The sequence below is a fragment of the Mus caroli genome, chromosome 3 (genome assembly GCF_900094665.2).
Source record: "Mus caroli chromosome 3, CAROLI_EIJ_v1.1, whole genome shotgun sequence".
Classification (NCBI taxonomy): Eukaryota; Metazoa; Chordata; class Mammalia; order Rodentia; family Muridae; genus Mus; species Mus caroli.
The window spans coordinates 131,110,777-131,133,165 of NC_034572.1; the positions used below are offsets into that span (position 1 = coordinate 131,110,777).

The window sequence follows — 22,389 nt, forward strand, 5'->3', positions numbered from 1 at the left end:
CACACACACACACACACACACACACACACACACACAGAGAGAGAGAGAGAGAGAGAGAGAGAGAGAGAGAGAGAGAGAGGGAGAGAGAGAGAGGTTTCTAAATCTATCAGTTTTGTGTCACAAGCAGAGTTTCCTGTCAGTGTCCATGCCTGAAATGACTGTGAATTGACTTGTGGTTTCTTTTCTTTATGTATTATAAAAGAGAACATTCTAAAGAAATTCTCTCTTTCCCTCTCTCCCTCCCTCTCTTATTTATTTATTTATTTATTTATTTATTTATTTATTTATTTATTTAAGGTCTCACTGAATAGACCTGACTAGCTATGGAACTAACTATATGGATCAGACTGTAGCCTCAAACTCAAAAAGCTCTGTCTGCCTGTGTGAGCTTTTCATGTCCCATATCCCATAATTCAGAGCTTTTAAGGCTGAGACAAGAAGGTCACAAGTTCCAGGTGAGCTTGTGGCTGTGGCCAGGGCTCCATGTTTGATGTATTCCTTCCCTGTCTCTCACCATGCAATGTTCTCAGCCCCAGCAGAAGTCACCAGAGTCCAAGCAGATCCTCATGCAGAAATATGTATTAATAACCATATTAATAAGCCAGGTATTTAGACAGCTTACCTGTCTCGCTTCCAATCAAAGGCTGATTTGCAAAATGCTTGACAAAATCCTTTAGAGATGAATACTCATTAAAGCCGAATTTAAACGAGTATCCAGTATATTCAACGTGAAAGTGTTTGACAGAGTCTTTGGCTCTGAAAGAAAAGAAGAAGTGTTTAATATTATTTAACAAATGACAATTCTTTTTGAAGGTAAATATAACAATGTGTTAGCATCACCATAAATAAGCCTTTGACGATGCAGAACACACAGCCATCAAAATCACCAAGCACTTTAGAGGCTGTCACGTGTGTCTTCTGGCAGGGAATACTCTCAGGTTTTCACTCTACTTGAAGACAAGAGACAGTTCCCCTGCCTTCTCTTCCACTGATGGCAAAGGTTCTTGAATATTAACCTCCATAAAGGTCATGAATTCAGAGACAGAGGTGACAGGCAGGACGTGTGTGTCCTTGGCCTTCCTCCCTAGTCTGGTAGTCAGTCAGAAGCCTGCTTCTGTCAGTGAGTCACATGACCCCAGTCTTCTCCCTCACTTGCCTGCATGATTATCTACGGAATAGAGTGTCACATTTCCAAGGCTGTCACTTTCCACTTCATCTTCAAGATGAAAAGCATTGTATAAAATCTCTCCTGCTCACTTCATTTGTTCATTTCTCTTCTCCTTAGTCTCACCTCCCACTATGTGGCCAATACCCCAACTTCAGAATGTATCAGAGTCAACAGTAAGGTCTGAAGAGCCAGGTTGCTGAGTTTCATGCCCAGATGATGATTCAGCAGGTGGAAGGTTTGAACAGACTCTCACCTCAGTGGATGTTGCTGAGCTGGGGCGCCAGCTTCAGGTCCCTTGTCCATCTGGACCTGCTGTTGTCCTAGGAAGAGTTTTTTCCACCCTTGCTCCTTACCTCCAATTGGCCCTTCCCATTGGTAAACAACCTTGAGTCTTCCTGAAACTTCTACCTCATGTTAATTCTGCCTTATGTTGAGTGCCTTTTAATTTCTTGCTCAAAAATTTGCCTTCTTTTATGTGATTGCTACACTTTGCTTTGTAGCAAGATTTGAGTTTTAGTGGCCCTATGAGACTATACTTCTTCCCAACAAGGTCATCGAATTATGATGGCTGGTCCAAAATGCACGCTTTCAAAGGTCTATTATTAAGGGAATGGACAAATAAATGAATAAAAAAATCATAACTCTAAACAACTGGCCTATGGATCCTGTCACCTTTGATGGTAGCTTCCCCCTGCCCCAAATGTTACCAAGTATTTGTAATGAAAACCAGTGATTTATATCTTAGTTTTCCATGAAGTTGAAATACATGCAATCTATTCATAAATAGCTTATGATCAGATGAGTCACATGTAGATAAAACTTTAGAAGCAGGGCGTGGTGGTGCACGCCTTTAATCCCAGCACTGGGGAGGCAGAGGCAGGCGGATTTCTTCCGAGTTCGAAGCCAGCCTGGTCTACAGAGTGAGTTCCAGGACAGCCAGGGCTACACAGAGAAACCCTGTCTCAAAAAATTCAAAAAACAAAACAAAACAAAAAATAAAACTTTAGTTACCATCTGTGATCTACCTGACACACAGTGTATGTACTTGTGTTCTCACATGTGCAGGTACATGTGTGTATAAGCACATGTGCACATGTATGCACATGGTTGTGGAAGCCAGGGCTTAATCTCATGTATCATTTGTCATGAATCTTCTGCATGGATTTTTTTTTTTAGGCAAGGACTCTCACTGAACCTGGGGTTCATCAATTCAGCAAGTCTGTGTGGCCAGTGAGCCCCAGGGATACCTCTGTGTTCTCCTTTCTAGCATCAGGATTATGAGCACATACCAACATTCCTAGTTTTCTGCATGGGTTCTGGGAGTTCAACTCAGTTATTTTTATCTTGCATAGACTTAGCTATTACTGCCTAGGCTATTTTGCTAGTCCCTAGCCCTGTTATTTAGAAAATTTATAAATAAGACTTGTCAGGGTGACTCCAAATATTACTAGATATAATATTTCTCCCTTTGGCTACCTAATTTGTTTCCTATTCTGTACCTATCTCTCCTTCTAAAAAAACGCATGTAGACTCCCTGCCAGAGAATGGAAGTTATGCCAGACAGAACTCATAGATGCTCCGACCCCAACTCCAATGTATAGCACTGTTCCAATTACCCAGGTAAGAACTAGTCAAGATGGAGTTGTGAAGAGATTTAGTGCATTGTTAAGTCTCCAGATTGGTTCACCTTAAAAACAGGAAGAGTCTCTTGTGGGCCTGACCTCTTCACTCGAGCTCTGTGGAACAGAACTCTCTGACACAGGAGAGGGTAGAGAAGTGCTCTGGCTGGCAGGAAGGCAGCAGACAGTCGTGCCATGTGTATTACTCATGCAGGCCACACAAGCACGGACCACAGTGGCATCTGTCAGTCGACACTGCTCCCTCCCTGATTGACAGCTAGAGGAACAGGGACCCTAGTGCTACCACAGCAGGGAAATGAAAGACAAGCAAACCAGGTAAGGAAAGGAGGAAGTGATGGCAGGGGTTCTGCGTTCCGGACAAGAGCCCCAGCTGCTGCTGAAAACATCTTTAAGTCAGGCTGGCAGAATTTGAATAGAGGCCCGGACTTTAATGCATGCAGGAACAGTGACACGGTCAATTTGTGTTGTTTTAAGCTGTGACAAATTTTTGGTGACTTGTTATTAGCATAGAAAGTGAATACCGAAGGGTCCATGTCTAAGAAGAGGATAAAAAAAATGTTAAACTCTTTGCTTTTGAGCTCACTGAAGCCTGTCAACAGTTGTTTAGAGAAGTACCTTTTTGTGTTTGTTTGTGTGTGTGCATGCATGAACATTTACATGTGTGCAGGCATGCTTATATGTGCAAGTGCATGTATATATCTTTGTGTGCATGTGGAGACCAGAGGCCAGTCTTGGTTATTGTTCCTCAGACAGTATCCATCTCTGGTTTACAATTCACCAAATAGACTAGGCTGGTTATCCAGTAAGCGGTGTCTATTTCCATAGCAACAGAATAGAAAAGATACACTACCATACCTGACTTCTCCCTTCCTTCCTTCCTTCCTTCCTTCCTTCCTTCCTTCCTTCCTTCCTTCCTTCCTTCCTTCTTTCCTTCCCTCCTTCCTTCCTTCCACTGCCCCTCCTTCTCCCTCTCTCCTCTCCCCTCCTCCCTGATTGAAAAACAGCTAAGAGAGTAAAAGTATTTCCCGGACTGGGAAGCTAGTGTAGTTGGTAAAATACATGTTTTGAAAGCATGAAAACCTGAGTTTGGACCCCAAAACCAAAGAAGAAAGAAGAGGGGGGAGAGAGGGGGGAAAGGGAGGGAGGGAAAGATGGAGAGGGAGGGGGAGAGGAAGAATTAATTAATAACAAAACCCAAAACCAAATAAACCAAAATGGCTGAACTAGATGAAAAGGAGCTAGGAACAGCATCTGGGATGCAGCGACTACCATCCCAAGTGTGCAAGGCAGTCAGGAACTGAAAGGAGAGAGGGGAGAGTAAGACTTCCTGGGTTTGTGGAAGTGCTGCCACAGTCATCCGATAGCCCCCTGAGGGTCATTATTAGCATAGAGCCTTTGATTCATGTCCAGCCAAGGCCACATGAATTCAGGAACATTAGATGCTTGCTACTAGAAGCCAGCGTGTCAAGGGTTCAAGACTACAAAAGGGGCCAATGGGGGATTGGAGGAGAAACCCTAAATGCACTGGCTGTCCTCATAGGTGCAACTCAGAGGGACTAGATTAGCTCGCCACCTGGGGGAAAGGGATGGAGTCCATAGAAAGAATTTAAAGTTGCACATTATCCATTTAAGTCTGTGACTATGAACACTGCATGGTCACAAACCATTCTGCCTTTCCCAGGCAAGAAAGAAATCACAAAAAGGGGCCCAGCCCAGGAATTCAGATGACAGCGCTGTCTCACTGTTGATTGAGCCGAGACAGACAGCCTGCTCCTTTGGGTTTCACAGTTTTCGTGTGTCTAATGACAAGTTGGGGTTAAATAATTCTCAGTCTCCTTTGGTTTTGACATTTTTTTTTCTGCAGTGAATAGAATGAGAAATATTTTTTTAGTGCATGCGTGTGTGCATGTGTGCGTGTGTGTGTGTCTCTGTGTGGTGTATGTGTATATAAGTATGTGTGTGTATGTGTATGTGTGTGGTGCATGTATACATAAGTATGTCTGTGTGTGTGTGTATGAGAGAGAGAGAGAAAGAGAGAGAGAGAGAGAGAGAGAGAGAGAGAGAGAGAGAGAGAGAGAGAATGTGTATATATGTGTTTCTGTGAGTGCATGTGCCCAGGTAGCCAGAGATGTCAGATCTCCCTGGAGCTTGAGTTACACTGTGAACTCCCAAACAAGGGGGCTAGGAAACAAACTTGGGTCCTCTGCAAGAGCCCAGTGCTCTCAACCATGAAGCCACCTCTCCAGCCCTGGACAGACTTCTTTACAATCTTACCATTCAGCATTTGAAATCTTTTAATCTGGTGACTGACCAGAATCAGGGGGTATGTGTTACCTGGCAGTGTGAGTGCTGTGTAAAGAGAACCAAGTGACAGATGGGACTGAAATCTACCAAGTCCCTGGGCACCTACCTCACGGAGAGAGAGTAGAGCCCAGTCTGCTCATTGCTGTCCCGCAGCAGGTAGCTACCATCACGTCCATTGGAGAGCAGAAGGGCTTCGGCAGCATGGCGGGTGAGGTTGCCGTGATACCACCTAGAAAGACCAGAACAGGGCTTTCCTTCAGGATGAGCCATGGGGAACCCTTCTCTGGGGTTTCCCCTCAGAGATGAATTAGCAATATTTTCCATTTTAAGGATGCCAGAGACCAGGCTCTCAGCCCAAATGAGAACTAGGAATTTCCCAGACGAGTGGGAGAAACACCAGTGGCACCTAGCAGTACCCTATAGGCTGTGGTCAGAACTAGCTCCCACATTATCCTAACCTCCAGCTCTAAGAATGCGACCTTATTTGAAGAGAAGTGAAGACAAGGCCGGTCAGGTGGGCGCAATCCAGCGTGGCTGGAATCCTCCTGTAAAAAGGGAATGCTGGGGGACAGATTTCCATACAGGAGAACTCTGTGTGACCAGGATTGTATCCAGAGAGCCAGAGTGACCAAAACAGGTTCTTCCTCGAAGCCTTCTTGAAGGAGCCACCGTCATAGATGCTCAGTTTTGAACTTGGAGCCCTCGAAGCTACGAAATGGTCAATTACCCTTTGTCAAACTACCCAGTTTGTAAGACAGCCCAGTAAATGATAGTGTTGTTTAAGGAGCCTAAGCTAAAATAGCTATAACAGAGGCCCAGGGAGATGGCTCAGTGTTTAAAGTATTTGCCACATGCATGGGGATCAGAGTTTGCCTGTTTGCTTGGGAAGGGAGTTGGTTGGGGGGGGGGAGTAGGAGAGAGGTAGAGAGAGAGAGAGAGAGAGAGAGAGAGAGAGAATGAATCTCTAGAGCAAGCTGGCTAGCAAGACTAGCCACGCCCACAGGCTCTGGCTTTGTTTGAGAGGCACAGCCTCAGTGCATTAGGTGGAAGAACTATGAAGAATGGTTTCCAACACCAACACTGAGCCTTCACATTCACGAGGATACCCTCCCACACACATGCGTGTGAACCTGGGTCCTCTGGAAGAGCAGCCAGTGTTCTTAACCACTAAGCCATCTCTCTAGCTTCACACTGGGTCCTCTGGAAGAGCAGCCAGTGTTCTTAACCACTAAGCCATCTCTCTAGCTTCGCACAGAGCCTCACATAGATATTGTTCATCTGACTTTGGCTGTGAGGGAGCTGAAGTGGCTCAGACAGGTGAAGTACCTTGCCTAAGGTCTTGTTTCAAGTGAAAGGCATCACCTGGATTGGGAACCCTCCACCCGCATGTCCACACGCATGCAAGCATGCGCACAACAAACAATGGGGGGGAAAAGTAAAGAAAAAAAAGGTCCATAAAAGCATTGGCCAATTTCTCTTTCTTTTGTCTGCTTTCACTCTTTTCTGAAAGAAGGAAACTTTCATGAGAAAAGCCAAGCTGTCCAGGGTCATGAGAAATATGAAGCTGTCCACAAGGAACCCTGGGGTTTCGGAGTGAGCATCCGCTCTCAAGTCAAACTCTGTTTCAAGCTGATGATTATCCAAGGATCCGAGGAGTCCCAAGGAGACTCAAGCTGACCGTTTCACATTCCTGGAATTTTAATTGATCTTTGTGGTTCAGAAAAGGTGTCTCCAGGAGACAGTTTCCCACATAACCGTGTCTCCTCCTCAGAGATCATCCGTGAATCTGGCTAACGTTCGGTTCTATCCCCACGTCCTATTTCGACAGGGATAAGAGCAGTCCAGGCCATGGCCGTGTACTCTGGGCCTTTCTCCGAGAGAAAGGTCCTTCACTTGGTCTTTAAGCAGTGCAGTAACTCTGGAGTCATGTGGCCTGGGGCCCAATCCAGGTGATCCACTGCTCTTCCAGAGGGCTCAGGTGCAATTGCCAGCACCCACATGGCAGCTCACAACTGTCTCTAACTCTAGTTCCAGGGGACTTGACTCCAGTGCACATGAAATAAAATTAAATATTTTTCTTTAAAAACGTAATATCTATTCCCCCTAGTCCAGCGACGAGGACTGCTCATGCCAATACCGCTGAAGTGACAAACAGCAGTCCTCAGTAGATTAGTGATCTCCCCCAATCAGTGAGATTCACTCAGCTACACCTGGCAATGTCTCCACTGTGGTATACGATCCTTATTCTAGTTACTCTTTTGACTTAGTCCAGAAAGCTGGACACTAGAGGTAGTTGCCAACTGCAGGGGGCCGCCAGTCCCAGGGAGCTGGTGAGGCAGAGATGGCTAGTCATTCAGATGATGCGGGTGGTGTTAAGGAGGCATCGGGAGTGTCCAGGCAGTGAGAAATCTTTTGGTCAGCAGTGCAGGCATCGGTTGTGATGTGGCTGGGGCACGAAGCCTCCACCTGAGCCGCTGAGCAGTAGAGTGGGGCTGTGGAAGGAACCTGTGTTGGCCAATGTCACTTTCTCTGGCTGACATCTCACAGATAAAATTGAACAGTAGCTGACGGAGTCTGGAACATGCCCCCTTCTCTGTCTATCATCTTTTTAATCACAGGCTTTTGTGTCCTTTATCTCGCCAAGTACTCATCTCCAGAGTACCCTTTAAGATTTGAATTTTGAATTGTCCCTAAAAGCTAAGTTCTGATGTGTGGACAGAGCAGCACCTAGTTTGCCTGGTCTTGCTTCAGGGCACGCACAACGCCTCCTGCGCTCGCTCTGGTCTCTTCAGAATTGCACGAGGAAGCTCACACAGAGCCTGTTGTGGACAAAAGTTCCCACTCATCATTTTTCTCTGTACTTTTGCAAGACTGGTATGTTTAGAATGACGTGTAGTAACACACCAGTTGACTAGTGGGCACTGCGAAGAGAAAAGGTGAGCAGGGGTGGGGGTGGGGGTGGGGGATGGGGTTGGGGGAAGGGAGCAGCAGAGCAAGAAGAGGTTAGCTTTCAGTGTGATCCCTTCTTCAGTGGCTCCAACCGCTCCGACCACTTTAGCTTAGCTTAGCAACTCTGTGGTCCCTCCGGGTAGCAACATCAGGTTGTCACAAACCAAGATGACAAGGTTTTCAAAGAGAAAACCCATATTTTCATGTGTTGAGATGCTGTCTTCTGTTATACAATTTCCCCAGTTCCTTAACTTTTGCAAAAAAGAACAAACCACAAGCTTTACTAAATTCTCTTATCACGGACACGCCAGACATTCTCCTAGCCGCTGGTGACACGTGACTACGCAGTCTTGAATAAGTTTTATTTTCCAACTCCCAGACTTTTGGTCTTACTTTCTCTAAAGAAACGAGAAGAAGAAACTACTGCTGGTAACTGTTTTAGAAGGCACCGTGTTATGGTCACGTTTTATTCCTATGGCTTATAGATTTTTACCGTTGTGTCTCAAGGTCAGAGGCAGTGAGAGTAAAGATGTTAATCTAATTAGAGACTTGAGCAGAATACTTGCCTTGGGTTTATAAGAATATCAAAACTAGCAGTTGACCTTGAAGGAAACAGCGGCCTTATCTCTCCCATGATAAGGCAGCAAATTAGGAAACACCCACCCACTAGATAGTTTTCATAACTGCCTCTCGGAGATACAGGAAATAAACTCAACCACAGAGAACACAGGCAGGCTGGATCCCGAAGTCCCTTCTCAACTCTGCTCCTCCTGCCTTCATCCCAGTGCCTCCTCATGCTGGAACCTTCTAGGAGACTGTTCCAACATGCTAGAAACACCAAGGTGTTTTTTCCTTTGGGTTTTAATATTTTAATTTGCTGGTCTAAGTTTATGTCTTGTTTATGCTATGTCCATTGAAAGAAAGACTTTAAAATTATTGAGGTAACTCACAGTACGTTAAAATCACACTCAAAAAAATGTTACAAGGAAAATATCTTTCTATATGCTATTTACTTAAATCATTTTGATATTTACTTTGCACAAATATTTATATAAACCACTAAATTCACTACCAGACAAACCACTAATGAGTTGCTGTTGGAAATCAATACAAAATCTTGCCACTCAAAATTTGGGCTAGCCCGAGGTCTTGGTTGAAATGTATATTCTTGTCTCCAGCCCCCTGACTGTGGAGGCTCAAGTGATCTCTACCCTGCTAAGAATCTGAGAAACATGAACATCCTAAGAAACTTCCTTCAGTAGCCCTAATGGCTTGACTTCGATGTTTGGCATCTGGGGAAAAGGGCAAAGTGAAGTCGTTTCTGGGTTTCCATAGAGAAAAGAAAAAGGATCTGCGGGTTAGCAGTCAGAGATCCCCTGTGGCTGCCAACCTCGTGTTGGGTGCTGCTGGATCTCATGGAAGGAAGGACAGAGCCAGGGAGGCTTGATGGCGAGAGATGATCGATCGCGCTCTGGGCTCGACTATGGATGTCTGATCCGTTAGGTCGTGAGAGAGAGGGCATCTCAAGAGGAAAGAGCACAGGCTAAGACGCTGGGGTCGGTTTGTGTATGGAGAGCAGAATGCCTAGCGGAAGCACAGGGTCCATGCTGGGGAGTAAAGCAAAATAACATAGAAAAACTGGTAGTTTGCGTCCTCATTTAAGACATTTTTTTTCCATTCCTTCCTCTCTTCCTTCCTCCTCTCGTCCCTCCTTCCTTCCTGGCTGTACTGGGCATTGAACCCAGGGCCTTGCGAATGTTAGGTAAATGCTCTACTGAGCAAAGCCCTCAGCTCTAGAGTATTCATTTCTCATCGAGAAAATGCCTTGCCTACAGATTATTAATATATTTCACTGTACGCCTCCATTCCTGGCAAAGAGAAGTGACCTGGAACTTGGATTCTGTTTATATTGAGTTATAAAGGGACATATATACTCAAAAAAAAGTTTTTCTTTTTTTTTTTTTTCCTGCTTCAAAATTGTTCTCATTTTAGAATGACAGTGACACCCTCTGAAGTCTTTGGGCCCCAAGGACAGATGGATAATGTGTCTCTCCTTCTCTAAGGCCATGATACAGATGATGGATCTGTGGTTGAACCTACAGCTTGGCTTCACATTCCCTGTGAACAGGAAACATGAGATGTCTCCACCGGGCTTTCCCCATCCAAGCTGCTCTCACTTGGGTTCATCTGACTTTAGCTCCTGAGTTGCTCCACCGGACTGGTCAGATGTTGATCTCACTTGTGTACCTGTATTTAGAGTCAGTGCTGGATGCTTCAACTGTGGGAAAGGCTAAGCTCTTGAGCTCTTGGTGTCATCAGAAATTGCCGGTGTAGAATAAGACACCTCTCATTTAGTACCAGAGCTTTCAGGGCTGTACTACAGTCAGGCTGTATCTAAGACAAGACTGTGTTGTTCATAGAAGACACCCATAGGTGGAACTTCACTTCTCAAGTAGAAGGAGGCAAGCAGAAGCTTCCCACAGGGTTGAGGAAGTTCAAAAACAGCTCAGGTAGGTGCAGCGCACTGTCCGGGGGAAGCTGAGCCTCCCCACGGTCTTTCCAGCCGGGAGTTTTCGGTGATGGAATCAGTAAGGTTGGGACTTTCCACATCGCTGCTTTAAGTGTCCCGCCTATACCCCTTACTAGCAGGACTGAACCTAGTTGTCCAAAGCTTTAGGAAACAGACCTGGCAGAAGCATAGCATGCAGATATCTACCCACTAAAGCTGGGTGTTAAACCTCAGCTCACAAACAAACAAACAAAACAGTGCTGAAAGGAGAAGTGTAGAAGTATTTTTATGAGGAGTTTCTGCCCCGCTCTACCCCTGTATAGCTCCCGAATAAAAGGCACAGAACCTTTGTATTTTTATTAACAGTCTGTAAGCCTAAACTGGACAGGTTTTGAACTATTTTAACCTACATCACAGCCATAGGCCAACCTGAGTCTAGCTCTATTTGCTCTGCTCCATGTGTGTCCTCAGGGCAAGTTTCTCCTGGCCTCGTGCTCATGGTCCATCCTCATAGTCTATTCTGACTCTTGGAAGCCTTCTTCTTCCCCCATCTTTTTTTCCTTCTCCTCGTGGTCCCTACCTGAGATCCTCCCTCCCACCCCCTTCTTGATCTCCAGTCCCACCCTCTCCCTCCTGACAAGGGGATCATTCTTTATAGCACGTTGGGCAATACAATGCCTGTGTCCAGACTACAACCTGATCTTGGGGCACAGAACTCAGCATCTCAATACACAGAGCACAAGACCAACCCCAACACAGAGGTACTTAGAGACCAGGATCAACCTGTGCTTGAAGTCTGATGATAAGGCAGGAAAATGGAAACACGAAGACAGATGGAAGAAGAGAGGCAGAGACTCGGAAATATGGGAGTCAAAGAGAGACAGACAGAGATACAAAAGGACATGCTGTGCAGGCCAGTGATCATAGCACCCAGGAGAGCAAGACAGGAGCATTGGGAGACCAAGGCCAGGCTAGGTTACATAGTTGAACCAACTCTGAGCAGATAAGGGAAAGAATGAATAAAGAGAAAAGGGCGGGGGGGGGGGGGGGGGGGGGGGGGAGGCAAAAGGGGGGGGGGGGGGGGGGGGGGGAGAGGGGCTTCTCTCATCAGGATCCACCTCCAAGTGAAACTAAAGAAGGGGAGAGATTGAAAAACAGTAAAAGGAAGAAAGAGGAAGAGGGGGATAGGGAAGTAGCTGGAGATCACATATCTCACCTCTCACACAGCCAGCAGAAGTATGTGTACTTTGTGTGGCTAGGAATGATAAGTAGTGACTTAGCAAGCATACACAGAGAGACACAGTCATCTACGAGACAGAGGCAAAGAACATAGCAGTCCCACAGGAAGAGACTCACAGAGCGGAGACTCACAGAGCAGACCCTGAGACAGAGCCACAGGCCCAGAGACGTTAGATACTGGGAGCAGATGAGGGACACAGTCACTAACTAGAGAGAGGAGTAGAAATTGTATCTCCTCACTACAAGTTGCTTGTGTTCATTCCGAGGGCAGCCTGCAGTGTTACAGCATCATTCTCCAAAGAGTGTGACAAAGGGCAAGAACTTAAAGTTCCTCAGACTGGCTGGTCAAGGATCCCAAAGCCAGCATTCCCTCAGGAGGCTCCCTCTCCTCAGGACATTGAGTTGACTATGCACTTGCTCTGATTGCTCATGTGTCCCTCAGAAAATGCTGGCTAGGATTAGCTGTCTTAGACCATGCTTACTAGTGGAAACCTACCGCTGTGGGCACAGGAAAGGCTCCTGTACCTCAAGAGATGTAAAACTCACAGGCGGGTAGGTCTTTATTCCATCCCTCCTCTGTAGACTGTGTGCTTCCAATTTCTAACCAGTATAGGTTTAGTTCACCAGTTAAAAAGCCTTGGATGGAAGGGGACTCAGTCTAGAGTGTGACATCACTAGGCTGAAGTCAGCAACCTTGAGTTCTGGTCTTGGCTTTGAGTCAACGAACACTTAGACACCTGTTCTTCGACAAAAGGTAGGCCCATACAGAAAAGGTAAACTGAATGGCCTACATCCCTGCATCCACACCTGCCAAGTGTCCATTATGTACCCATACTGCGAAAGGCCCAGGTGCGCGTCAAAACAATAGGAGCAGGAATATGAACCGGGCAGCTTTAGGAAGGTACAGCACTCAGGCAAACACAGACGGGATTTAGGAGATGTTTGTGAGTCTTAAGGTTTTCCCATTGCCATGTATGTATGTATATATATATATATATATATATATATACATATATATATATATATTATATATAAAATCACCCCAGCTCAGTGGGAGGGGGGACCACAAAACAACAAAACAACAACAAAAATATTCAAAAGTAGTAGAGCTGTGTTTGTCGGCGTGTGAGTCACTCAGTGGAAGGGCTGGCTTCCACCCACACTCCCTACTGTGTCATTTCTCAAGCACCAATCTGTGCCTCAGGACTTCTAGGCTCCTGAACCATGGTTGCTTATCATGTCCAGCTACCTCATTATCCTATTGACACATAAAATGTGGTGGCCCTGTAATTAATCCTGTATCCCTACAAACACTCAGTGACCCCATACCATCCCGTGATCAAATCTATCTCAGACCCTCTGGAAATCCAGACGAATCCAAGTATCCAAAGACTAAGATGGAGAAACGCACCCACCCCCATCTAAGATGAGACCTATACTTTCTTGAATAGAGGCCAAGATAATGGATGTCCTACCAAAACACAAACAAACAAACAAAGCAAAATTATGACTATAACTCAATCTGTGTATTGACGTGTGTGTTCACAGAAAAATATACTTATAAAACAGGAAAGATTTGGAACAATGTCATTTTAGGTAGACATATTCTTTGGATAGAAATGACTGACCTTTACAATTTCCCCCCAACTTCTAATAATTGCCACATTTGTATACCTTAACTGTTCGGTATAAATAATTTCAAACACAAAGGAAAGTGAGAAATAGCCTAAACAATGCTTCTATTTAAAAACACCCACTGGCTTGAGTGCATGGGAAATTGGCCATTCCTTCTATAATATGAATTAAGCTCAGACTGTCAGGATTAGTGACAAATGCTTTACCCACAAGTCCTTCTCTCTGGCCCAGTAGTACCTATTCTTTAGGGAGAATATATTTTTGCCATGTGTTTTGTATAGTTTTTGATGAGCAGTTGTAAGGTAAAACAGACATATCATGATATGCCAGCCCTCTACAGTTCCATATATCTCCAAAATATAGCATAATTTCATGTAATTCTCATGTCAGTATAAATTAAATGGCAACATATTTACATTTTAAAGGTGTAAATACTTTTAGAGGACAGATAACGCGGTTAGGCACTAGGTAGCAGGGCACGGGCTGGGTATCTAGAGGTCAGGTATCTGCTACCGAGAATTCGGCGGAGGGCAAAGACCAGTGATAAGACCCAGCTGCTTGGACTCTGCTCAGCTATAAGCAAATGCACAGCCGGGGAGCAGGAGTGTGAAAAGATACGATTTGAGCCAAGATTCAAGCAAGGCTTTCAAAAGCAAACTCATGGGGCTGGTTCTGAAAGTGGAATTCTACAGCAGCCCAGAGGATGCTTCTAGTGAACGTAGGCTCTCCAGGATGGATGGAGGATAACCAGGTCTGAGGTCACATAGGCTGTTTGTCATAGCACTCCATCTTGTCAGGTTTCCCCCTCTTCTCATGACTCCCACCCCATATAGTGCTATATTTTCACATTCAGCTGATAAACATCGTCGGGGCCATCTACACTATTGCCGTGTTTTTGCTATGTGCTCAAGGTGAGGTTTGCTTCTGCGCAGTCCTTGCTTCCCTTCCATATCTTCCCAATCTTGCCCAACGTCCTCATTCCATAGATGGGTTTATGAATGAATGGGAGAACAAAGAATGCAGCGAAGCAGCCACTCCCAATGTGAGGAACTCACAGGGCAGATTTCCAATATGTAAGTGGAAGGAAGTCACACACAGGAGGGAAAGAAGAACACACCTGAAGAGGAAACGCACACGAGCCGAAGCATCCCAGTCAGTTCACTGATCACACGGCACCACGCAACCACAGAACAAAAACTGCCCACCCTCCATTTGTAGAATTCAAGATTTCAGAGTGGTCTACACTGCACGAGCCTCATTGCGCTATCTGCCGTCACATCTCTGTGGACAGTTTTGACTTGATAGTGTTCTTAGCCTGTTTTTCTTGTTGTTGCTTGTTTGTTTTTTTGTTTGGTTGGTTTGGTTTGGTTTTTCTGGCCCAGAAAATTGAATGTGCACAGAATTCATCAAGGTTCTGGCTCACTGGGATAGTAGCCTGTCCATGCGGGACACCTAGTAGTAAAAAACTGAGTTGACTTTATATATATATAAAATAAGTTGTGTTGATTTGTAGAAGTCATAGAATTTTCTTTTTCCCTCCTCAGTTTACATCTGCACCAAAAAGTGTACCAGTGAGTAAAATTAGGAAGGTGCCTTTGTGACGAAGCTTGCGGGCTCTGTAAACCTGGCACACGGCAAGAGATAGATTGGTTCCTCTCTTTCTCATCCGTAAGTGTACACGGCCTCAGTAACACCAGCAGAGTGTGAATGAAAGAAGTTCCTGCAGGCAAACCGGGAAAGACAGTGCTTGTGAGTGGGAAGCCTGCGAGGCTGAGAAGTCGCCATTATTATTGTTTAATTGGTGGGAGCGGCAAGGCAGCAATGCACAGTGGGACTGTATCGGTTGTTGGGCGATCCCTGTGTGCACTAGATCCACTGGGTGGGAGGCCTATGGTGGGCTCAGCATTCCAAGTGCTGGGATTACTCACATGTGCTGCCTGTTCTGCAAATCAAATAAGAACAGGCCAACTCTCATTGTTTATATATATATATATCATTGTTATATATATCTCATTGTTATATATAAAACCAAGGACCTCCCCCTGTGCTCCTCTGTACAGTGAGCCATCTAGTTCTAAAGGTTCCATAATAACCTATGATTTCAGCTTTGCAGACTGCTTAGTGAATCTCCCAAACTGATTTACCCTCATGAAAATGTCAGCCTCCGAATGTATCTGTGTGTACCAACGTTTGCTTTTAAAAGAATCAGATCTTTGTTTCTGCTTACAGTTTCTGTGGAAAGAAGTGGCCATTGCATTAGGGCTAGGCTGAATCCAGTTCCTCGGTCTGAGGCTAGTGCCTGTGTACTTTGCCTGAGGCTAGGAAGGTGTGCAGACTATTTAAATCAGTGAGGAGAGGGCACAGGGGCACTCCTGGCAGCTGGCAGCTCAAGTTCCAGGGACTCTTAGAAAAGAACACAACGGTAAGGCCTCTCCTTTTCTTATAAGTAGGATCAATAAAGAGGGCATTTCTGGTCTTGACTTTCCAGGCAAGGCTCCATAGGGAAGGCTTAATCTACACCTGTCTTAATCTCTGCTGCACTCTTACACCTAAACCAGCAGAGGTTGTCATGCCAACCACAGTCCTTTCGGTACCACCAGAGAGCTGGATCCGCTTCATTAGCAGTCAAAAGCTTGGAAACGCCCCTGGGGGCTTTTCCTTGAACCTGTTTCCCAACTGTAAGTGAACCACAGGAACCCCCACCCCTTTGCCCCTTCTTTGTAGTCCTGATGAACCTGAAGTGTGGCCTAGCTGCCCTTCCATCACGCGCATGTTGGGGGTTGGGTAACAATCCCTTATCAAATAGAACCTGGGAAACTGAACGTGAGGCCCATCCATAGAGCCTCCTACCCTGCGAGTTCTTGTGGTTCTCGTGGTTCTGGAGCCTTGTGCCTTGGCTGAGCGCTGGATGTGGGGAGCTACTGCAGGAAGGCTGGAGTGCTGAGCCTCTCAGTGCCTGACCCACCCTACATCTTGCTTTGGAAAGCAGAGGAGGAGTAGACCTAGCGTTCCCAGAGCTGAGCCTCCCCTGCCTGGTTCCCTGCGCCTGCCCTGTTAGTCCTTACACCTCCACAACAAATAGGGCTTTGTTTCCCTTCTCCTTTGGGGCCCCCGACGCACTGAAGAGGAAAATAAATGCTTTTGGATTGGTACTGCAAAGGGACTGAACGGCTTGATTGGATCCAAGTGTCCCTTAAGAGACTATGCAGCACACTTTCTGCCAAAGTCCTGCATTTTCTGGGATGGCCAGGGATGGGTGTACTGCAGCTCTGGGTCTGGCTCACAGCATCTACATATTCCAGAGCCTGAAGAAAAGTAGGGACCAAAGAACCAAGATTAATCCCCTATCTCTTTCTCTGTGTGTATGCCTCCACTAAATTATATCAGAGTAAAATATATAAGGCCTCTGGTTTCATCTCTGGCACCGCACAAAACAAACCAATAACAACAGAAAAGAAATATCTGATGACTGGAATAACCCATTAAAATCATTGTAAAATTCAACTCACTAAACCTAGGCTTTATCTATTCATTAACTAACTAACTAACTAACTAACTAACTAAATAGAATTTTATGGAGCTTTGAAAAAAACTGGATTATTCTGGAGGCTTGTTACTGATCACACCTCACTCAAGTGGATTAAAGGTTCAAAGAGCAAGTTTCAGTTATATTCGGAATTCAGCCAGAGGCAACAGGTCTTTGCCAACGTTCCTCTGCTATCTCCTATGGAAAGCCTATCACTGATGTGACAGGGGCAAGGGCCAGCTTCTGTTGGTGCTTAAATATTCAGTTTTACAGAAGGAATGCTGAGTCCCTAGCAGTTTGAAATTTGCTTATTCCCTGGTAGATCGAATGGTTCAAACAAGACAATACTGAGAAATAAAAGAGTTCTAGAAATCAAGGTTTTCGTAGGTCCCCAAACAGCTAGATCACGGATTGTGTTTACCTGGTCTGTACTCCTTACTGGTTTTCAAGGGAGGTGAAAATATGCTACCGCCGACTACAGTGACAGTCACGCTCTTCAAGTTGAAATGGGTGAATTTTATCTTATGTAAAATGCACCTCAATGAAGTTATTATTGGCCACAGGCCCCAACCTCTGTACAGAATGCCACAACTCATTAGTGGTTTTAAAATTTAGGGGCACGCCCTAAATTAAAATAAATAATAAAACTGTACCTAACACTTCAGAGAATATACATTTTATACCTTGATTCTTAATTCCAGTCTTGCTTTAGAGGCATGTAGAGGAAGAAAACAAGTGTTAGCTCAGAGACATCTCTCTCTCTCCTTCCTTCCTTCCTTCCTTCCTTCCTTCCTTCCTTCCTTCCTTCCTTTCTTTTTCTCTTTCTTTCTCTCTTTCTTTCTCTCTCTCTTTCTCTCTCTCTTTCTTTCTTTCTTTCTTTCTTTCTTTCTCTTTCTTTCTTTCTCTCTCTTTCTTTCTCTCTCTTTCTTTCTCTCTTTCTTTCTTTCTTTCTTTCTTTCTTTCTTTCTTTCTCTCTTTCTCTTTCTCTCTTTCTCTCTTTCTCTCTTTCTCTCTTTCTCTCTTTCTCTCTTTCTCTCTCTCTCTCTCTCTTTCTTTCTTTCTTTCTTTCTTTCTTCTTTCTTTCTTTCTTTCTCTCTCTTTCTCTTTCTCTCTCTTTCTTTCTTTCTTTCTTTCTTTCTTTCTTTCTTTCTTTCTTTCTTTCTTCAGATGCCTAGGAAGTCCTCAGTTGGTAGAGTGCTTGCCTTGAATCCTGGAAGCCCTGCATTAGTGGGGTGTGATGCTATATACCTCTTATCCCAGGCCTTGGGAGGTACAGTCAGGAATATCAAGAAATTCAAGTCATCCTTGAATTAGAGGCTAAGCTATAGTAGACCCTGTATCAAGTATAAAAACAAGAATTAAGCCTTTAATCCCAGCACTCGGGAGGCAGAGGCAGGCGGATTTCTGAGTTCGAGGCCAGCCTGGTCTACAGAGTGAGTTCCAGGACAGCCAGGGCTATACAGAGAAACCCTGTCTCAAAAAACAAAACAAAACAAAAACAAAAACAAAAAAACAAAAAAACCAAAAAACAAACAAACAAAAAAACCCCAAGAATTAAAATAAGCAAATAAAAAGTTCCTTAGTCCGTCTAGCATAGAGTTGAAACCCACACTATAGAGCAGTTCCTTCAACAACTGGAGTTTGCGTTGTTTCTGAGACCAAGTTCTGACATTCAAGAAAATGTTCAGGTCTTCTGAACTAAAGAGATCTGGATACAAATGTACCATTTATTCCGTGATAATAATAAGGGCCCCCGGACTTCATACCAGATGTCTACTCTTTGCCTGGGAAGGGAAGCCTGTAGTTTACCTGCACTGCCTGTCCCCAGACACATGGTCAGGTATGTTTGTGTCCTGAGTGTGCTGACAATTCCAAAGCTTAGATCCTGCTTTCAGGATAGGATTTGTTTAATTAAAGAGACAGAGTTGAATATTTTCTGGATCTTTCTTCTCCTTTGCGTATCTTAACTTCAGCGGCTGGAGAGTGCAAAAAAACACAGGTACAAACCTTGGGAGCTGGCCAGTAAGGTCGGCTCTGAACTGCTTGATTCTGGGCTGGATGCTCCCAGAGAGGCCCTTATTCTGTTTTTTTATTTGAAGAGAAACGTGGAGAGCTTTTGGAGCTCTGATGACCTCATAAGGAGTTTCCCTTATTGAAAATCCTAGCTGTCAATACCAAATGGCAGTGCAGGTCCTTGACTTTAAATTTAAACAGAGAATTATTGAGAGCTGCTTTTAGACTTTTTATTAATTATCATTACATGTGTGCATGGTGTGTGTGTGTGTGTGTGTGTGTACCCGTCTGACATTTCATCTGTGTGGAGGTCTGCCGAGTGGGTCCCAGCAATCAATCTCAGGCTTAGCCAGGCTTAGCTGCAAGCACCTCTACTTGCTGTGCCAGCGTAGTGCCGTGAGAAATTTTACAGTAACACAATATAAAATGATACAATCTCGAGTGTAAACAGAGGTTTCAACCCATCCTCAGAGGAGGATGGGGCCTCTGGCAGGTGGCTGTCTCAGCTTTGTTATTTCACTGATGTGACCGATAAGATGGGGTTTAAAACCCTTTCGTGTTTATTGCCATCCTATGCAAGGTGACAATATGTCTTTATGTCATTGGGTGATGAGGAATTCCAGCTACTTAGGTAGACAACAGGTCCAGCGTCCTCTCTCTTGGGAAACACAAGCGTGTAGGTGCAAGGCTTTGTCTCCAAGGAAACCTCCTTTCTTGTCTGAGTAGCCCTTTTTTCTTTACTAAATGTCCGGATGAGCTTTGTCATCAGGGTCCCTTCTGATGAACTCTGATGATGTCACCTAACCTAAACCTGCCTATCTGAAGCCAGGCTGTTGTTATCTTGTGTCTAAAGGCTATGAAAGAGCTCCCATTGCTGTGTGAGAAGGAGGCACTGTAGAAACATGATTGTCGTACAAACTTCCTCATTCTTTTTCTTTTGAAAAAAAAAAAAAATCCCTCTTACAGCCATGTAGTCTTTCTGGAACCAGTGACACAGTTCACTGCCAAGAGGTGCACTCAGAGTTCTTCCACCTCACTTTAATGATAAGCTAGCCCAGTATCAAAGAAACAGACGATTGTATGCACATTCCCCCGCTGCTAAAGGATGCCCAAAAGTTGATTTTTATCACATTCTCTCAGTGTAACTGTTCTCACTTTTAGAAAAACATCTTACACTTTTACAATGAATCAGCGCCCCCAGAAGGAAGCTCCTACACGTCAATTAAACTGGCCAGGTAGATGACCATCAGGTGGCAGTGGGAAGAGACTCCTGGAAACACTGGTCAGAGCGGCGATTTTTCAAGGAACTGGGAAGTTGTACTTAGCGAAAAAGCGCTCTTACCCCAAATCCTGGAGCAGGTCTGTGCCTCCATCTGCTCTGCTCCACAGCTCTGAGGGATCCTGGGTACTCATGTTCCCTCCTAGAAGTTCTGCTCTGCCCATTCGTTCCTTCGCTTCTGATGGCTGACTCCCCGCCAGGTGCTGTGTGAAGAGAGAGGTGGGATCGGCTGCTGCTGGACACGCTGCTCCTCCTCGGTAGCTAAGACAGGAGCCGGCTGGGGCTGAGTCTCTGGCTAGCAAGGAAGTGAAACTTGGTTGCTCCTCCCACACTGCCTCTGCCACCCTGGGCCTGAGCCATAGGCAGGGGTGTTCTGTCAATCAGGAAGTGTGCTAACACACCTCAGTCATCACAACGTATTGTCATATTAGATTTTGCCAAAGAAAACAGAAGGACCACCCGCCCAACCAGGATGGGGCGATTAGGTCAAACTCTTTCTAGGAGTCCAAACTGTAGCTTTTCCTTACCAGGGTTTGCCTGTGGTTTGAGGGTGTGTGTGTGTGTGTGTGTGTGTGTGTGTGCACGCGCGCACGCGCACGCACACACCCACCTCACACAGCGGCACAAGGAACACCAAGGAAGCTTCGACGTCAGATACATCTTCTGAAGGGGTTAAAAAAATTATAGGTAAACAACCAGTCCTGCTGGAACCTACTTTATTTCTGGTACTGGCTCAGGATTTCTTTCCAATATCCCCTTGAGGTTTTTGTGGGGGAACACTTGTTTCTCTTATGGAAGAAGGTTTGGGGGCAGAGGCTGCCGCAAACACCCTCAAAGACCTGGGTTCCATCCCAGCACCCCATAAGATCCTGTAATCCCAGCAGAAAAGTCAGAAGTTCAAGGCTATCCTCATCCACATGGTGAATTTGAGGCCAGCCTGGGCTATGTGAGTTCCTGTTTAAAAACAAACAAGGCAAAGGACTGAGTAAGAAGAAGGCAGAAGAAAGTTAAAGAACAGCATCTGTCCGGGGGTGTACCCAGTAGGCTGAGCTACGCTGGATGCAGTGGTGTCTAGACTCATAAAGAGGAAATTCCATCTGCCTGGATGTGTATCAGTGGATGGATAAAGAGCTCTCTCTCTGCACTTTCCTCCTCCAATATCCCAAGATGAACTAGGGTTCATCAGAGGGCTGTTCCATTTGGTATCCTAAAGAGATTGATAGAACAAAGACCTTGCCCTACACAGGCTGCCAATGTCTTCTTAAGAATCGTCCTCTCTTCTGCTTCCCAATGGTTCCTGGGGCTCTGGCTTTCTCTGGCGAGAAAGTCCTCAGTGCCTAGAGGCAGTCCTGGGGAGAAGCAGCTCTGAGAACACACATATAACGAACAGGCATACACCGGCTGCTACAGTTCTCTCAGACAGGAATATAAAGTGCCGGGCAGTGGTGGCGCATGCCTTTAATCCCAGCACTTGGGAGGCAGAGGCAGGTGGATTTCTGAGTTCGAGGCCAGCCTGTTTTACAGAGTGAGTTCCAGGACAGCCAGGGCTATACAGAGAAACCCTGTCTTGAAAAACCTAAATAAATAAGTAAATAAATAAATAAATAAATAAAACTTTAAAAAAAAGATAAAGTGCACGCCAGCAGAAAGGGGGCAGGGAGGGCCCCAAATCACTGGGCAAGCCATGCAACAGGTGCCTTGCTCCTTCCTGCACACCTCTCCAGTGCTGGACTGTCCTTTTCGTCCATTCCCATTTTAGCACATTCCGGGGATTCCATTTCTCTTAATCTCTTCCCTTTCATTCTTTCTTTTTTCTTTCTTCTTTCTCTCTTCTTTCTTTTCTTTTCTTTTCTTTCTTTCTTTCTTTCTTTCTTTCTTTCTTTCTTTCTTTCTTTCTTTCTTTCTTTCAAGAACAACCTAAGATGATTGACTGATTTCTTCCCTCCCTTCTTCCTTCCTTCCCTTTTCCTTCCCTTTTCCAACCCCCCCCCCCAGCCTGCCTCTCTTAACTTGCTTCCCATCTATTGCCTTCTCCTTTGATAGCATCCTTCCTGCTGGCTACTCCCAGCTCCCCACCCTTTCCTAGCCTGCTCTCCTACCTATGTACCCAGCACTGTTCAGCATTCT

At 45.2% G+C, this 22,389-nt stretch overlaps 1 protein-coding gene across 2 annotated transcripts in view; it reads right to left on the minus strand.

Moving 5' to 3' along the window:
• The window catches only part of Dapp1 (dual adaptor of phosphotyrosine and 3-phosphoinositides 1), a 50,470-nt gene extending 29,920 nt beyond the window's left edge, over positions 1–20,550 (minus strand). The window contains exons 1-3 of one of the 2 annotated variants that reach the window (XM_021158756.1): positions 20,326–20,550; positions 5,219–5,341; positions 623–756 (exon numbers count right to left, since the gene is read on the minus strand). In XM_021158756.1, coding sequence (XP_021014415.1) covers positions 623–756; positions 5,219–5,341; positions 20,326–20,426 — 358 coding nt within the window. In that variant the 5' untranslated portion in view covers positions 20,427–20,550. The remainder of the gene's footprint in view (positions 1–622; positions 757–5,218; positions 5,342–20,325) is intronic. The other variant, XM_021158757.2, reaches the window with a different exon arrangement.
• Between the last annotated feature and the right edge of the window lie 1,839 nt (positions 20,551–22,389).